Genomic DNA, 16,965 nt, shown 5'->3' on the forward strand with positions numbered 1-16,965 from the left:
AAAAGGGAGTGTTTTTATTTATTGGGTATCATTTTTATGAAATCAATGAAATTCCTGTGTTAATAATCTTGTCACTTTGACCACCCACAACATGCAAACCACAAACTCTAACTAAGATTTTTGAATGTATTGTCGCCTTCCGAGGAATGACAATGATCTACTCCCTGAATTTCTGGTTTGGTTGGTCCGTTTTGCTCCCCTTTTATATTAACTTCTCATAATATTCGCATTAACACTTTTATTATTTATTAACTACGAGTACACAAAATTCAACAAAATTTAGGGTTTTCGTTGATTTTTTTTGTGAGAGTATAAGCATGTATTGAACACACACATACGGAGTAGTTTGTTATTTACACATTTTACATAGGGCGTTTTTTTTAAAAAAAAAAAAATATAATTACACAAGTAAAAAAAAAAAGTTAATCATCACTAGCTAGGTTGGTTAAAATACCGACGAAATAGGTTTCCAACATAATGTATATAGTCCACGTACTCCAAATTCTATTTTAACACTATGAGATTCATATCTTCAGTCAACAAAAAAAAAAGTTTTTATTTTTTATTTTTTTTAATTTTTTTTTTGTTTTTTGTTTTTTTAACATAAAGAGTCATAAAAGAACCATGACATACAATATGGACTAAATGATACTCCAGCCTTGAGATCTACATATTACCCCAAAACTCCAACAGCTAAAATACAAAGTAGTTGACATCCATTTGTTATCATTGTATGTACACCAATACGATAAATTTGTTATATATCATTGTACAATATAATTGTGACAAATTAAATCATCCCATTATATGTATGTCTCGCAAAAAATACCCTTAATATACGAATTGTACATTCCTCTATAGGTGATAAATTTCTTACACTTGATTAAGCTTCTGCTTAGAAACCATCATATACTAAAATTTGACACACCATGATAAAAAAAATCATTGAAAGATACTAGTTATAGATGCATGACTTTAAGGATGGTTCCAAAAAATCAATGATTTCAACACATGCAAGAAAAGGCGCAAGTTAAATAAACTAATTATATATAATGTAAATGATATGATTTAACAGGAATAGATTAAGACCTTAATAGTTATTTTTGCAAGATAGGTGTTTTACCAAGAATGAGTAATCAAGACCTACGCAAGCCTCACATGCAACCCAACATGTATGTTATGCAATTTGCAAAGTCTTACTTGTATTGTATAACCTAATTACAAATTAATTAACCAAAGTATTTATCCAAATACTTTTTAGGTATAAATTAATTAAATTATTGGAAAAATGTTATCATGTATGAGAAGGAAATAAAGGGTCCCTTTGGATTCGGAAAAGATGGAAGACCTGTTGATCTTGTCCAAGTGAAAGTATAATTGGTTGTTTCTAAATTGGTTGCACATGGCTTAGATAATGATATTACTTTATCAATTTTCTCTCTTAATTAATTAATTTCATAGGCCTAATTAATTTCATACGCCCGTATCTATATTATTATTTAAAAGTATTAGTTGTACGAATTGAGTAAATACACATCTGTCAATTTCATGCAATACAGATTATGAATCTCTGATTTTACTTTGATAATACGTGAATCGTACCCGTATATCTTAATTGTGACACAATTGATTTTTAGGAATTAAATGAATATTTCATAAGATTGTTTATATCCATAATTACCTTATGTATCTCATATGAAGAGTAAATGTAATTTTACTAACTTTCTAATTTTATTATGAAGTATTATCTTTCATAACAAATTTAATTATATATAAATAAAAACAATAATTTAAGAAAATAATTTGGATATCAGCATTATTGGTACAATTTAGAGTTTATGTATTGTAATTATATATACACTCGTACTTATTAGTATATACTTCTAGGTTCTCAAGATTTGAATTAAAACATTGAATATGAATATATGATCAATGGCATGGTCATGTGATATTATTTCGACCAACAAATTATAAATTATAATGAAAGGCTTCTCGAAAAAAGTATTAAAAATCACTGGATTGTAACTTTTGATATAAAGTTTTATGCGTCTATTGATAGAGTTAGATATAGACCCTTGACTTCTGAGGTTATTAGCTTAATTAAGTTGCTTTTAAACAGTGCATTTTTGTATGCATTTGAACCCTAATTACTATTTATGAGCATATACCATGCACGTTTGAGCAAACATACAGTCTCGTTAGTTAGTGCATGCTCTTGTCATTGAGCATGGAATGGAAATTTCAAGGTGAGTTATACATGCATAGATCAATTGTCAGTGTCGTCCGTTAAATAAAGGATCAACTTAACTAAAAGCTTAAGCTAATGGTTCGTTGAAGTCGATAATTGGTTTATATACTCTATCACGCCCTCTTACATGAGAACCCTTTGAGCTTGAAGTGTGGACGCGGCATGAGCCCTCTCATTCCCAATTGAAAGTGGAGGGTGGATAGAATTTGAATACGTGATCTTTGCTGTGTCATACTACTGACTCTTGATATTAAGTTAATGGATCAACTAAATCAAAAGCTTAAACTAATAATTGAAACCCATGATTGATTTATATAATTTATTAGTACTAAGATATTATTTGATTCAATGTAAGAAATAAATAAGTTATATTTATTAATAAATCGGATAGTCAAAATGGAAAGACATACAAAAACAACTTACCCAATTTCGTAGGTGAAAGTTTTTTTTTTTTTTCTTTCTCCTTTTTCTCCGGTGCAATGTATGTTTTATGTATAGGTGTCTTGATAGTAATAATGTGGATGATCAACTAGTTTAGCTTATCTATTTAAAGTCTTAAAGAATGATATTCAAAACCTGAAATTAAATTTCGTTTATATCATTTATCCTTATGGGCTGTTGTGGCTCGTTTTTACAACAAAAAAACTAATGATAAGTAATGAGATCATGAGGAAATATTGGTCATCTTCATGTGAGAGGAGAGTTCAAATTAAAGCTAATTTTAAGCCTTTAACATGAGTCACTTAGCACGTGTTTTCAAGTAAATTAAATATATTTCAGCGTAGTCACTTCAAATAATTGAAATTAATCTCATATGATTACTAGGTCAGATGCTTTATCCAAACCATTTAATAGAACGTTATAATTAATATTTATAATAAAATTCAATTTAATAAAATTGTGGTTAAGTAGTGCTTGAGATTTTTTACACAAATACACTTGTCGTATAAAGTATTTTCTATTTTTCTCTGAATATGTCTTAGAACTAAAATAAATATCTCATGAAAGTATGTAACTAAAATCTGAGGCTCAATGGCTTATCTAATGTCCCATGGTGACTTGGTCCTTAGTACTTGCCCTTTTATTAAGGCATCCAATTTACACCCCTATTAAAAATCTCTTGAGTTAGTTGGTTCTCATATTTAATTTTTTTTTCCCCCTCTTTACTTACACTATATCATAATCTTGTTTATGTAAATGACTACGCTACAATATGTAACACGTAAATAGTGGCAGAGGGAATTATACTTGATATAATTTTGTATTTATATAATTAATTAGTCGCTTCTAATACACTCTGCTGTATCTCACCTGTTGAGATAAGAGGACAAATTTAATTTCACTTGTGTATCTTTCATCAATTAAAAAAAAAAAAATTAAAAAAAAAAAATTCCAAAAGATAGATGAGACTTAGCTTACTCTTCTTGTAATCATCCCCTTTTAATCATCTATCTTCTTTCATAAATCTTAACACTTACTTTTTTCTTTCCTCCTATGATTAAACTCTCTCATTAACTCATATTTGGTCATTGTCAACCTTGCCCTACTCATCAAAACGCATGATAATCGCCATCATTTGCTGTATCTTCATGAAATTAATCACTAGATTTTTTTTATTTCATCATTTCATATCACAAGACCAATCATCAATAGATCTTAATAGTACACTATTTATACATTAATAATCATACAATATACTTAATCAATACTAAATTAAGGTAGATTAATTAGTTCACAAGTCTAATTCATGCATGTATTGATATATGTATGATTGGTGATAATCATGAGATCATATGATCAGGTACATCATTTGCAATGATTGTTGGTAGTTGATCCCATGCTTCTAGCAATCATATGGTGAAGATCAGATCAATCTATTCTGGATTTTATTCAATTAAGAATTAATTTTTTCAATATATTTGAACCATTTTTTAAAATTAACTCCTATTGCTTTCGTCTATTAGCCAATTAAAGGCAGCATGCATGCTCATAATGTACAATTACATTCATATATTGGGGTTAATTATTAACAGGTGGATATCTTACGTAGTACACCCTTATGATCAGCTACTAAATGTTGATACGAAGCATATAGTAATATAATTGGGAACTATGGTAGGAAATCACATGCAAAATAAAGCAACTAATTAATTTTAATAAGTAGTGGCCGATCTTGGGTTAAAAAATAAGGAGAGTGTATGATTGCTTGGACCTCCAAAATCATATTTAAAATAGTTACGAGCTGAGCTTTTATACACTTGTATGTACATACTAAAGACATTATATGCTTAGTTTTTATACTACTATATAGCTAAAATAAATCAATCACGACCGGACGACTCTGTACAACAAGTTAAATTTATTCACTCACTAGCTCTATAGTACATTATCCCTATTATTTCTTACAATAAACATCTTTAAATTTCACCCTCTTCCTCTAATATTTGTTACCTGTTTCTTATTATCTACTACTCAGTACTCATCACCATATATGTCAACACTCTCGATCTCCTATATTATTAATATGTGTACATGCAAATAGCTAGCTAGTAAATGTAAAGATCATTATAAAACGGATATAGTAATTCTACGTGTAATGCTTGCCTAAGCTACAATAAATTTGAACTCATGTAACTCATGCTTAAAGTTATCGTACTCCAAAGTGCTATATAAAGTACCTCTTTAGTAGCTTAGTACATTTTTAGATAGGTAACGACGTAACGTAATGCTATTATTGAGGGTTAGGGTTCAGGGTTAGTTACGTTTTAGTTCTAGTTCTAACTAACTGTACAATTGTACTAGTAGAGTTGTAGTCTGAATTTGTAGACTGTAATTTGGACCATCAATTTGTTTTCATCATTTCCCCAATCTGATTTTGCATATACTATAATATACTTATATACTATTTATGTCAGACTTTTAGATATTTGTTTCATAATATAATCGATCATAAAATTTTAAGAAAGAATTCTCTATGCACCATGCCAATTATAATAGATTTGATCCTTGGGTATAGAGTACGTACCTAGCTTGTTTAGAGCTTGACGCAGCTTAAATTCAAATTAGTAAATACTAAATATTTAGCTAGTAAGATTTGAATAGATTAGTTAGATTTTGAACGAGCTAGCTATTCTCAATATCAATTTAAGAGAACTAAAGTTAGAACTGTTTTCAAATTAAATGACATGAAACCTATTAAAAAAATTGTTTATTTATGTACTACGTGTTAATTTCAAATAGTGATGATGCTTATCATTATTATACATTTATACGAGAGAGAGAAAGTGACCAGTAGATTAAGTAAACTAGAAAAACAAAAGAAGAATTATTACAGTAATTAAAAAAGGCACTTAATTGTTAATTATTGCCTTAAGTGTGACCTGTAGTAGAAGGATGCGTGATCCGAGTATTTTATTGTCAAGGACACATACCCTCCTCAGTCGTCCCCTATTAAAGCAACTTCAAATTAAGCACACACTCACAATTATCCCAACACAAACTCTTTCTCTCTCTTCATTTTCTCTCTCCTCTTTCTAAGCTACTCACTCTTAAGTCAAAGTGCTTAAGACTTAGCTAACTTCTCACTTACGACATACCTACTATATCTTCATACTATACTATATAATAAGTAGTATATATCATTGTCGTTATTGTTATTGTTACTGTTATTGTTAAACAGACGCGAACCTAAAATTATTATTTCTAGATGGAATACCTTGGCAGCATGAGTACCAACTCAAATACGGCAATAAAGACTCCTTCGCCTAGGAGTAAAAGAAAACACAACCAACAACAACAAGAATCACCCCCGAGTACTATTAGATACTTGGGGGTGAGGCGACGTCCTTGGGGGCGCTATGCAGCCGAAATAAGGGACCCCACCACAAAGGAGCGTCATTGGCTTGGCACCTTTGACACCGCGGAGGAAGCTGCCCTAGCCTATGACCGGGCTGCCCGGTCCATGAGAGGCCCGTCTAGGGCCCGAACCAATTTTGTTTACTCTGACTCCCCGGCGGGGTCCTCGGTCACATCCATTCTCTCCCCGGACGACCAGTCTCACCTTAACCAAATCTTTTTCACTAATGGGCCTTCCTCGGCCCAAGTCCAGCCCAACCCAACTGATCAAAACTTTTGGGCCTGTTGGAGTAATACTAATTATCCTCAGCCCATTAATAACAATTATCAACCTTGTGTTCAAAATAATGAACCTACCAAAGAAGTTGAACTTCCCCCTTTGCCCCCGGATATTACTTCGAGTTACAACATGGGCTTCGGTATGGGTATGGGTATTGATATGGATTTGGGTATGGGTGTGGATATGAGTCAATGGGTCGGAAATGACCCGGACTTTATCGGATTCTCGAGCCAGATTGGGTCAGTAGGGTTCGATAACATAGTTAGTACCGAACCCAATATGAGTGGTACAAGTAATGGGACGACGACCATCCTAAACGACAATAACCCGTATCATTCAATCATGCAACATAGCCCGCTTTTTAGCAAGATGCCGGTTGTATCCGACCCGGTATTTGACGGGTTTGACACGGGCTCATCTTCTGCTTACTTCTACTAAACCTTTTTTTTTTTTTTTGAACAATTTTATTTCTCTTTTTGTAATTTTCTTTTACTACGTACTTTCCTTGGTGCTCTTCTTCTTTTCATTTGTTTTTGGTTGAATTGGGGTTCTTCTTCATAGATAGAGTTTACAATAAGCAGTTGTACCGAGTTCATTGACACCACGAAATCGAATGTCATTGGCTACATACTTATCGGGAAAATTAAACTAGCTAATATTTGTTCATGATGACAAAAGAGAAATGCAAAAGACGGTGTGATTGCTTCATCAAGTTTATTGCATGTGTTGTAATATTTTGTTTAATTTTCATTTTAAAGTCCTACTCATTATTATTTTCTCATCCTTGTAAGAAGTAAGAAATTAAACAACTTGGAATTTATAAATTTAATACTCCGTATTTATCAAGTGGACGTAAAGGATACAAACGGTACGTATTTTTTTAATAATAATGTTGGAGTTAATAATTTTATTAAGCTTTTGTAATTATTTAATATAGTTAAGCTAATAATACAATTGTGAGCTGATTAAATCATTGAGTTGAAAATGTTACTTTTGGAACGTTTTGATTTGAATGTGTAAATAAGTGAAGAAATTATTAATATACGTGCATGCATGATGTAAGCTAAGTATGATACTATTGCCACGAAAGCTTCGAAAGGATTCATGCACACGTCTTTAGCTACATTATTATACATGAATATATTACATTCAATATCTACTGAAAAATAAAAATTAAAAAATAATGAAAAAAAAGTTTGTCCCTAGCTAAGTAGTTAGTCCCTATCCCAAAAAAAAAAAAAAAAAAAAAAAAAAAAGAAAAAAGAGAAAGTATGCCACTTTGTGACTTTATGTCTTTATGATGAATTAATGGTAAAATTTTAATTATTATCATGCTAAATAACCTAAATTACATTTGGATATATAGTATAAGAAGTAAACAAATTGCATCGATAGATATATAATATGGAGGATTGGAACACATAATAAAATGGCCAAATGAATATTTTAATGTTAGACAATAATATCAAATTTGAATTGAGGGTGAGGACATGAAGAGTTGGAAAAATGGTGTTAAGGAATTAAGTCCAATGTTGTTAAAAAATATATTGATCATAAGGTTTATTCATAAATTAATCTCCTTTGTTTAAGGTAAGGGTAATTATTGCATTGCACGGTTTTGGACCAATAACCAACCTTTCATAAATTAGACGTTGTGAGCCTGTGAGGGCCGGGGTTGTGACTTGTGAGGTGAGAGCGAGCAATGGTCATAAATAATCATAGCACGATTAATATAAATTTTTTCGTCGTCCTTAAATTAGGTTGCCATTTGCCACCCTCCACCGATACCTGAAATACCGTCTATGAGTAGTTACATAAAGGGGGCAGCCTTAAAACTGTGGAGAATGTAAAAACAAATAGAAATGAAAAAAAATATGAAAAATTATGAGGAAAAAAAAAAACCATTTATAATTTGAAACAAATAATCCGAGAATGGCGCCAAGTCATAGAAACTAACACAATACTACTTACGAAACTAAACTGAATAATAACCAACTTTCCTAATTCCTAATTTTCTTTACTATTTTTAGTAAATTGTATTGTATCCCTAAGCCACGTATATATTCATTTTCATATCATAAAAACATTTTATATTCCTAATTTTATTCAATCTAGTATAAATTTATTTTACGATCAATAATTGCTAAACTTCTTGCATTTTCAATTAACACCAAAGAGATAAAAAAGAATGGCTCATAGGGCATCGGTAATAAGTTTTTCTCTTACTTATAATTCTTGTCAATCACTTAATTACATAATTTGTGTTGATTAATTAGAAATTGATCTTATTAATAAGAATTATGATGATGATGATTGGGTTGTTTAAGGGTTGTTTATGATGATTTATATTGTTATTTGCAAAATGATTCTTTTGCCTTTTATTTTCCCGGAATTTGTCACAACTTTCTCCCTTTTTTTGGGGGGTCAAATGACAACAGATATAATGATTATTTTTGTAGGGTTATTTGATGAGATCAATGATGCAACAAAAGACCAGATCATTCTCCACGGCTTCATCTCCCACTCCCAAATCTAAGTGGTAACATTTTTATTTTCTTTTTTCCAATTCTTTGACCAGATTATCATGTTGTTTTTTGTCCCACCCAATAATATTAAGCGTTTAATTTTACATTAGTGAAAAAGTGACAAACTATAAATGATTTCTATAAGAAAATAAGTTATTCTGAATGTTTTGATGATTAGTTGGAACTACGTGTTGCAAAATGGGATCGCGAACACATAAATTTCAAAATGAGATACTTGTACCATGATATTGTTCAAAAGATAACATTAGGGAAGTATTAAAAAGTATGAATCTATATATCAACGTAATCTAAACTAACTTTGAACTCGTGTTTAAAAATGGAAGGAATTGTTATTTACCATAGATCGATGAATTGATGTGTACGAGAACATGAAAAAAAAAATGCAGGATAAGGGCAGATTTCGCGCCCATATACATAGTAGCAGGATTTGTGATTATAGCAGGAGGCATAGCCTCTCACACAGGATATCAACAATTGGTGCACAACCCTAATGTTTACTTCAACAAGAAAAAGAGGGAAATGATCAATGAATTAGAAAATCCAATGCAAGCTGTTAATCATGGTGGTAGATATGTGGACAACTCTTTCTTAAGGAAGGTTGCTCATGTCCAAGACAAAGGCAAAGAGACCGTTCCTAACCCTGTTAATGGCAATATCTACACCAGGTACGTACTACATACATACCATCTCTATTTTTCATTCTTTTCGAGTTTTAGTGTGTGTTACACGTACCACATTCGTGATGTTACTTTCTCACAAGTCCTTGTACATGTAATTAGACACTACATACATAAACAATGAAACTGTGTTACACGTATCACATTCGTGATCTTACTATTTATTAATGGTTTGATTAATTGGTGTAGATCTAGGCATGCAGAAACTTTGGAGTCGATCAAGAGTTGATGTTATTGGATGCTACAAGTATTTGATCAACCATTTCTTAGAACATCATTTTGTTTGTAAATAATATTAAAGATAAGAAAAGGAACTATAGTTTCTTTCTTTTCTTTCAATTTTTTTTTCTTATTAAATAAACATGTAGCTTTCACTTAGCTTTATGTCTATAACATAAACTTTGATGTTACGGAGTAAATTATTAGTAATGACTTATTATGTGCTTGTCAAAAAAAGAAAAAAAAAAAAAGAAAAAGGGGACTTATTATGTGAATTGTGAAGTTTATGGGCTTTTTAATTATTTAACAGGCAATGATGGGCTAAGCCCATTAATTTATTAATGCTAGCATGATGGCCTATGGGCTTACTTTTACGTCAAACTTACATTTCTTAGTACTGTTGCAATGCCGGAAAATGTTAGTCCACTTTCCACTTTAAGCAGTCTTTTTGGAGTAGTCTTCAATTGGCTAATGCAACTAATATCTCTTCCGTCTTCAAAGTGTCTCATTACCTTTTGCAACGTTTTGGTAATGTGAATATGAATTCATACTTCGAAAGTGCAGGTAAATATATCAAAACAAATTTAAACAATACTCATATTTATGGAACGAAAAAAGTACTTCATATTTTGTTGCGAAATAGAGATCCAGCTGCGCCACTATTCCTAATAAAAAGTAAACCATGACATAAAGTATGGCGTGGACATTGCAAAAAAGTGCACTGTTGTATGTATCATTTGTGTATATGTAATACGTATGTCCAAGAGTTGAAGCAAAGAACTCAATTCTCCCGAGCAAAAGCAAACGAACTTGGGTGATTTTCACTCTATCTTTTTAATTAGGATTTATCCTATCCTAACTTTCTTGTTTGGTTGCTTGCTTCTTACCATAAAATTGGTTAGAGTGGGGAGCTCTTATAATTTGAGCTCGAAAAAAATTAAAAAAATAAAAAATAAATAAAAAATTAAAAAAAATTTAAAAACTTCACTCTTTTTTCCTCCTATAATCTTAAAATTAAGTTTAAGAATCAAAGAATTATTTTTTTTTTTCAAAAAAAATATGGTTAAAGTATTATAGAACTAATAAGATAAAATTTAAAAGTAAAATAATGAGTACATTAGATAGTAAGGACCACAAAAGTGAATAAAGGCGTGAGCAAGAAACAAGTAGTAGAATGGCAATTAACGTGTAAGAGTTGTGGGTGAGTGGCTGTTAAACTCCAAATTTAAATTTTGTTTGGTAGGCCGCGGATATACTAATCTAATCTATTCTATTCTTATTTGTTATTACTACTTTCATCAGATCCAAGTCTTCTACTTATAGATTATCTAATCCACCCAACATGTACTCTACTTTTATAAGACTCCTCTTTTGTCCTCTACCAACTTGCCCTTCGGAATATTTCCATACTCTAGTCGATCACTTTTGTCTTAATGAAAGATGATCAACGAATGTTTGGCAAAATTAGTTGTTGTTAGCACCTATCTATAGTTACTTATCGACAATTCTACTACTACGGAGTATGATCCTTAAAATAATGTTTATGGTAGTGTAATTTGAATTTGATGGTACTATTTAGGGTAGTGTTTCAATTGATCTATGTTCTTAGTCAAGAATGTCAAGATACATGATAATAGGCTTTTTTTCCTACTTTGGTAACCTATATTGCTAAAAGAAGGTTTTTTTTTTTCTTCGAAGTAATTTGTCAAACTACTAGTAGTACTATAAGCTAGAACCACCTATGAACCCAGTTTCCAATCCCCCTGGCCTATAAAGGGGTCACACTTTTCTTCCACTACATTCCTACAGTATCAGTGTATCACACATTCAAATCAAGAATCATCACAAAATTGAAAATTCAACCATTCCATTTACATTCATGAATCATGGCCTATAATTTGGCCCCATAACGATTTCTAGAACGAAATAGAGCAACGACCAACTAAGGGGCTTATTCTACTCAATTTGTTTTGTCCGAATTTATCTAACCTGAGCTTATATTTGCTAATTGACCTCGAATTAGCAATACCCACAACTAACCCGAGCAAACAATTTGACAGCTCTACTAAGAATGCCTAGGAAGGCCTTAAGTTAGGTATTGACTGGGCAATGGTGTCCAAAGAGACTAGAGTCCTACCCAGAAGGGCATTTTCATAAAGACCATTATCGTCCCTTGATGCCCCAGTTGCATGCAAAATCGAAGGGCATCATCATCGCAAAGAAAAGAACATCACCAAACTTCGATGCCAAGATTTGCATCACAAGTTCAAGCAATATCTTAATCAAGCTCTCACACCGAAAAAAAAATATATATATATATATATATATATATATATATATATATATATTGTATTTGGTCCCTAAATCACAGTTCATAGATAAGCCAAGTGTAGTCCAATTTTATCCTATTTCAACAGTGTAATTCTCCCTGAAAGGTATAACTTGGGCCTTAAGAAGAGGCGATTCTCAACGACACACTTTATAAGCAATCACCCCTCATTAGCACACATGATAAAAAGATGAAGAGCACAAGTGTTTTACACAAGAGGGCAGTAACTTACTGTCACGACATCATGTTACTGTCAAATGAACAAATGATGCAAGGAGACACTCGAAAACAAAAACATGCACATGATAGGAGAAGATAGACTTGCATATAAGGACTTTTCCAGAGGTTTATGAACTGGAAATCTGAAGAAAACTGAATTCTATTTCTATCTAAAGCCAGATAGTATAATATCAATATAGTAGGATCCAAGGCATAGCAAAAAAAACCAATTGAATGCTAAAAACCAGCTAGTAACATGTCAATTATCATAGTCATTGTAAGAAATTACAAGAAGTATGATTGGATAATCGGCAAAAAAATATCAAAGATAACTAATGAAAAGCAGCCAAAATATTAGGGCAAATGACAAAAGAATGCAAAAGCCTGAAAGGTTTCAGGCGCGCCTTACCGGATGACTCGAGAGCCCAAGAACAAATCTATCCATTAACAAAATGGGGCTCAAGCTAGCTCAACTAATTATGTATCACTTGTTATGTCACTAGCACTCAACCCCGACTTCTGCTGCTCGTCGAGGCTTGTTTTTCCTCCTGCTCCCAATATGCCGAAACCCACTAGGCTTGGTTGAAATTTCTGAAACTAAGGTAGCTCCAACACTGTTTTCTTCTTTCACAGGACTCTGCTTCTCCTTTGATGGAGAGCTCCTTTTCCTCTTCTTACCACTCTCAATGGCGGTCGTGATACTTGAATCCTTATTCTCACTGTCCTCCTCTTCTACCTTTCCTACTACATCTTCATCATCAACCTCATCCTTCAATGGCTTTTGAGGTCTTCCTCTTCTCTTTTGGGCAGGGATCTTCTCCTCTTCGCCACTCCCCGGATCATCGTGGCTCGTAACAGTCAACTTCTTCCCCTTCCCCCTACCTCTCCCCATAACTCAAACTCCCACAAATAGCAAATTCAAGCAATGAACTGATTTCTCTGTCAAAGAACAAGCAAAACCCAATTCCAATTTATCAATTAAAGCTCAACTATTTAGATGCCTCAAATAAATACCAAAACACCCACATCACTGAATTCAAAATTGATGCAAATTAATCTCATACAAAGCTAAATCTCATCTTAAGAAAAACTTGTCACAAATTTACATAATATTAGACTTAAAATCTAATCTCCCTCTTGCTTTTCTAAGGAACAATCTAATATACTTTGAATCATAACCAAAATTTACAATATGATAAATCAGTGCATCAAAATCCAACATGCAGATAAAATTACATTGATATTCAAAGATATAACATATTCTAAAACCCTCAAATCCCATTCAATATGATTCAATCTAGAAATCTGATTAGCATATGATTATAAAACATAATATGCCATTAAAATTGAAAACAACATTAAACTTATAATAGAAACACAAAGCAGAGATAAGTGATTAAGTAGTTGAAAAACTTTCAAATTCTTGAATATAAAACATTAAAATCTCGATTATATAAGGAACAATAATGCATAAAGACAACATCTTGAAATTAATAGCCTCACAAATTCCAAGAAAATAAAAATTGCAGACAATCAGCAAATTAATTCAATAGATCCAGAATTGCAAAGTAGTCAACAGATGTAAATTCAATCAGATGAACAAAAAATCAATTCCCAAACAATAAAATTAAAATTAAAAACAAATACCATTACACAGAGAGAGAAAAAGGGGAGGAAACTAACTATAAACTGAATGCAAGAACAAATTTTGCGCATATTCTTCACAATCATTGAAATTAGTCGAGGAGAACAAAAAGCCAGTTGAAAATCAACCCAAAATTTGAATCTTTTTCTACAGTTTTTTTTTTCTTCTGATTTTATAAGTGTAATAATCAGAAAGAAAAACCCAGATCAGAAAAAGGGGAGGAAAACGAAGAAGATTTATTCGAGAAGAATCTAAAAAACAAAGATTGATTAAATGATGCAAGAAATAAGCAGCCCCAGGAGAAGAAGATGAAGCAAAAAGAGGAGAGAGAAAGAAGAGAGAGAAAGAGTGAAGAGAGGGATATCTTCTTCTGCTGCTGCTGCTGGTGTAGAAAATGTGGACTGTAATGTGTATTTTTTTTGAGGGGGAGTGAAATTTGCTGCTTTATTTACCACTTTTTTTTGGAGTTTACTTGAAGAGTTGAAAATATTATAGCACAAAGAAGGGTAAAGATTAGTTTGACTATGAAATCAGGGTTGGACTTGGGGAAGAAGGAAACAAAGGGGTTAACTTAAAAACTGTTTAAGTTCAATGTAACTATGTAAGTGTGAATGGAGCTTTTGGAGCGTTGTCTTGTGTGGCAAGAGTAGACCCGGTAAAATTGACTTGTTATAATTTTATGGATGATTGGATATTACTATATTAGTCTTTTGGAGTACTTAGTATATGTACTTTCTGTGTTCATCTCATTTTATTTTTAAATGTATACCTGTGTATATTTTATCGTTCAAAATTATTAAAGTCTAACTTGTTATTAAAAATACTTATTAAGACAAAAAAAATAAAAAAAAAATAAAATACTTTGCATGATAGCAGATTTACACCTCTAGTTTAAGTAGTTGTTTTAACTCTTGGGTTTATTAGGACGTAACACCCTTAACTATTAATGCATCTCTTTTTTTCTTTTTTTTCTTTTTTTTTTTTTTTTTGCTAAATTTACCTTACACTTGTTTGCTAAAAAAAAGTTTTTATTTTTGTTTTACAATATTTAAATATGTTGAATTTATATTATATCCAACTTAATTTGATTTGCATTTATATATAAATAATGGTTAGATTCAAATAGTTTTAATCTGTAAAAATCAATACTTCGTATTATTTTATAGCAAGCTAATACTCTTGTAAATATGCTAAAAATCAAATTTGAACAATTAAAATCAATTATAATAAGTACTCCGCATAAATAGTTTAAATAGTTTTAGAAAATTAATTGGTATGCTCGGATGAGTTATGAGTTTGAATTGGCTAAAATCCTTACCTGTTTATTTAATACAAAATTTAAATTTCTAAATCCATACCTTAAACTCATAAGATGATACCAAATGCTCAAGTATCATATTTAAAGGAAAAATATTATTAAAAATCGTCATTAATTATTTTGAAAAATGTAAGCAATAATCGAAATTTAACCATAAATCACGGATGTTAATCATAAAGCATGTAAAATAATTTAGACATAGCAAGCATCAACCTTGATGGTTGGAAGCATGATTTGAAGAATAGAATAAAATCATTCTTAAAAGTTTAGTTGTTCTATGATGATTCTTACAAGTTTTTGCTTTATTTTATGGAGGTATATTCAATTAATCATAGAATACATCAAAAATAATATACTAATAGGTCTAATACTAATATAATCTTAAAAATGCATGACGATTCAGGGTACTAGTAGAATAGAAAACATAAAATAAAGAAAGGAATTTTAGAACATCGAAAATATGACAACTTATCTTCATGAAAATATATTTATTTTTAGGATTATAATATATATATTGTATGATAGTGATGGAGTCATGGTCTCATGGAAGTTATCTTCTTACTTTTAAGATAAATCAATTTGCCCCATAAAATTGTCCTTATAAAAACAAATAAGGGTGCTCCGTAGAGATTGAATGACCGCAAAATGTAGTAGGAGAATCCAACTAAGAGGTACTTTGACAATGATATTGATATAATGGTAAATATGAGGGGTTGCATTGAACTCTAACATTGTTACTATAAGCAACTCGTACCCTGGAATCACGGATTGTCTTATAAGAAGTATGTAACCCTATTTGGTCTAATCAATCTCGCTCTCGTCAACTTGGTAAAATTAAAAATTAAAAATTATATTTGAATGGAGTAAACAAGATCTACAAGAGCGGATGAAAGAGACGAGGAAGTACTGTTATACATAATATATTGGAATTTTTTGTTTAAAAAGTTTTAAAGAGAATATAATTTGAGATCGTTGAATTAAGTAGCAAGTCTAAAAAAATACTTTGCAGTTCATTTGTTGCTTTAAAATAACCAATAAAAACAACAATTTACAACTTGTAATATTGTTAATAACTTTGCCGAACATGCCCTCCCCTATGAATTCAAAATTAAATAAGCTTCTTAACAAAAGTTTCCATTACGTTGTGTTAGTACACAAAGCATGAAGGTCAACAAACCTAGTTAGAATTTCCAGCTAGTACAATTTTTAATATGTGTTACATGAGTTGAACTACTAAGCATACTGAGTTTCATGTAGAAGTAAAAGATACAAGTACTCCCCGGTCTCCCCCTCAACAGTTCAACCAAATAGATTCCCATCAAATTTAATTTTTTTGGTCAAAGTTGGGAAACAAAAAAATCACATTAATCTATAAAATAAATAAATAATCATGTAAAATAGAGCTGATAATCTCTGACGCATAGGGTGTAAATGAGCTGATACGTTCGTGAACTACTTGCGAACATGCTCGGTCAAAGCTTGATCAAAACTCGTTTATTAAGCTAACAAACAAGCTTGAACAAAAATCTTAAGCTCGTCAAATAAATGAACAAAGCTCGAACAACATCATGTTCGACTCAATAATGTTCATGAACAACTCGTTTAAGTCCAAATATAAGTTTTTTTAAT

At 31.2% G+C, this 16,965-nt stretch overlaps 2 protein-coding genes across 2 annotated transcripts; one reads left to right on the plus strand and one right to left on the minus strand.

Moving 5' to 3' along the window:
• Positions 1-8,475: 8,475 nt before the first annotated feature.
• LOC110735997 lies at positions 8,476-10,257 on the plus strand. The gene is made up of 4 exons (XM_021916163.1): positions 8,476-8,589; positions 8,843-8,922; positions 9,316-9,594; positions 9,796-10,257. Exons 1-4 carry the CDS (start codon positions 8,572-8,574, stop codon positions 9,833-9,835), a joined length of 417 nt encoding a protein of 138 aa, XP_021771855.1. The 5' UTR covers positions 8,476-8,571; the 3' UTR covers positions 9,836-10,257.
• Positions 10,258-12,603: 2,346 nt separating this feature from the next.
• LOC110736145 lies at positions 12,604-14,649 on the minus strand. Its single transcript, XM_021916297.1, has 2 exons — positions 14,057-14,649; positions 12,604-13,312 (listed from the first exon to the last, which is right to left on the minus strand). The coding sequence occupies exon 2, from the start codon at positions 13,263-13,265 to the stop codon at positions 12,873-12,875; it is 393 nt and encodes a 130-aa protein (XP_021771989.1). The 5' UTR covers positions 13,266-13,312; positions 14,057-14,649; the 3' UTR covers positions 12,604-12,872.
• Between the last annotated feature and the right edge of the window lie 2,316 nt (positions 14,650-16,965).

Source organism: Chenopodium quinoa, unplaced genomic scaffold (assembly GCF_001683475.1).
Source record: "Chenopodium quinoa cultivar QQ74 unplaced genomic scaffold, ASM168347v1, whole genome shotgun sequence".
NCBI lineage: Eukaryota > Viridiplantae > Streptophyta > Magnoliopsida > Caryophyllales > Amaranthaceae > Chenopodium > Chenopodium quinoa.

What these genes read in the sequence shown, in the direction of transcription:
- LOC110735997 (XM_021916163.1), top strand. An exon ending in CCCACTCCCAAATCTAAGTG is followed by an intron (nt 8,923 to 9,315) that starts GTAACATTTTTA and finishes AAAAAAATGCAG; the next exon opens with GATAAGGGCAGATTTCGCGC. An exon ending in AATGGCAATATCTACACCAG is followed by an intron (nt 9,595 to 9,795) that starts GTACGTACTACA and finishes TAATTGGTGTAG; the next exon opens with ATCTAGGCATGCAGAAACTT.
- LOC110736145 (XM_021916297.1), bottom strand. Translation starts at nt 13,265, where the DNA reads ATGGGGAGAGGTAGGGGGAAGGGGAAGAAGTTGACTGTTACGAGCCAC.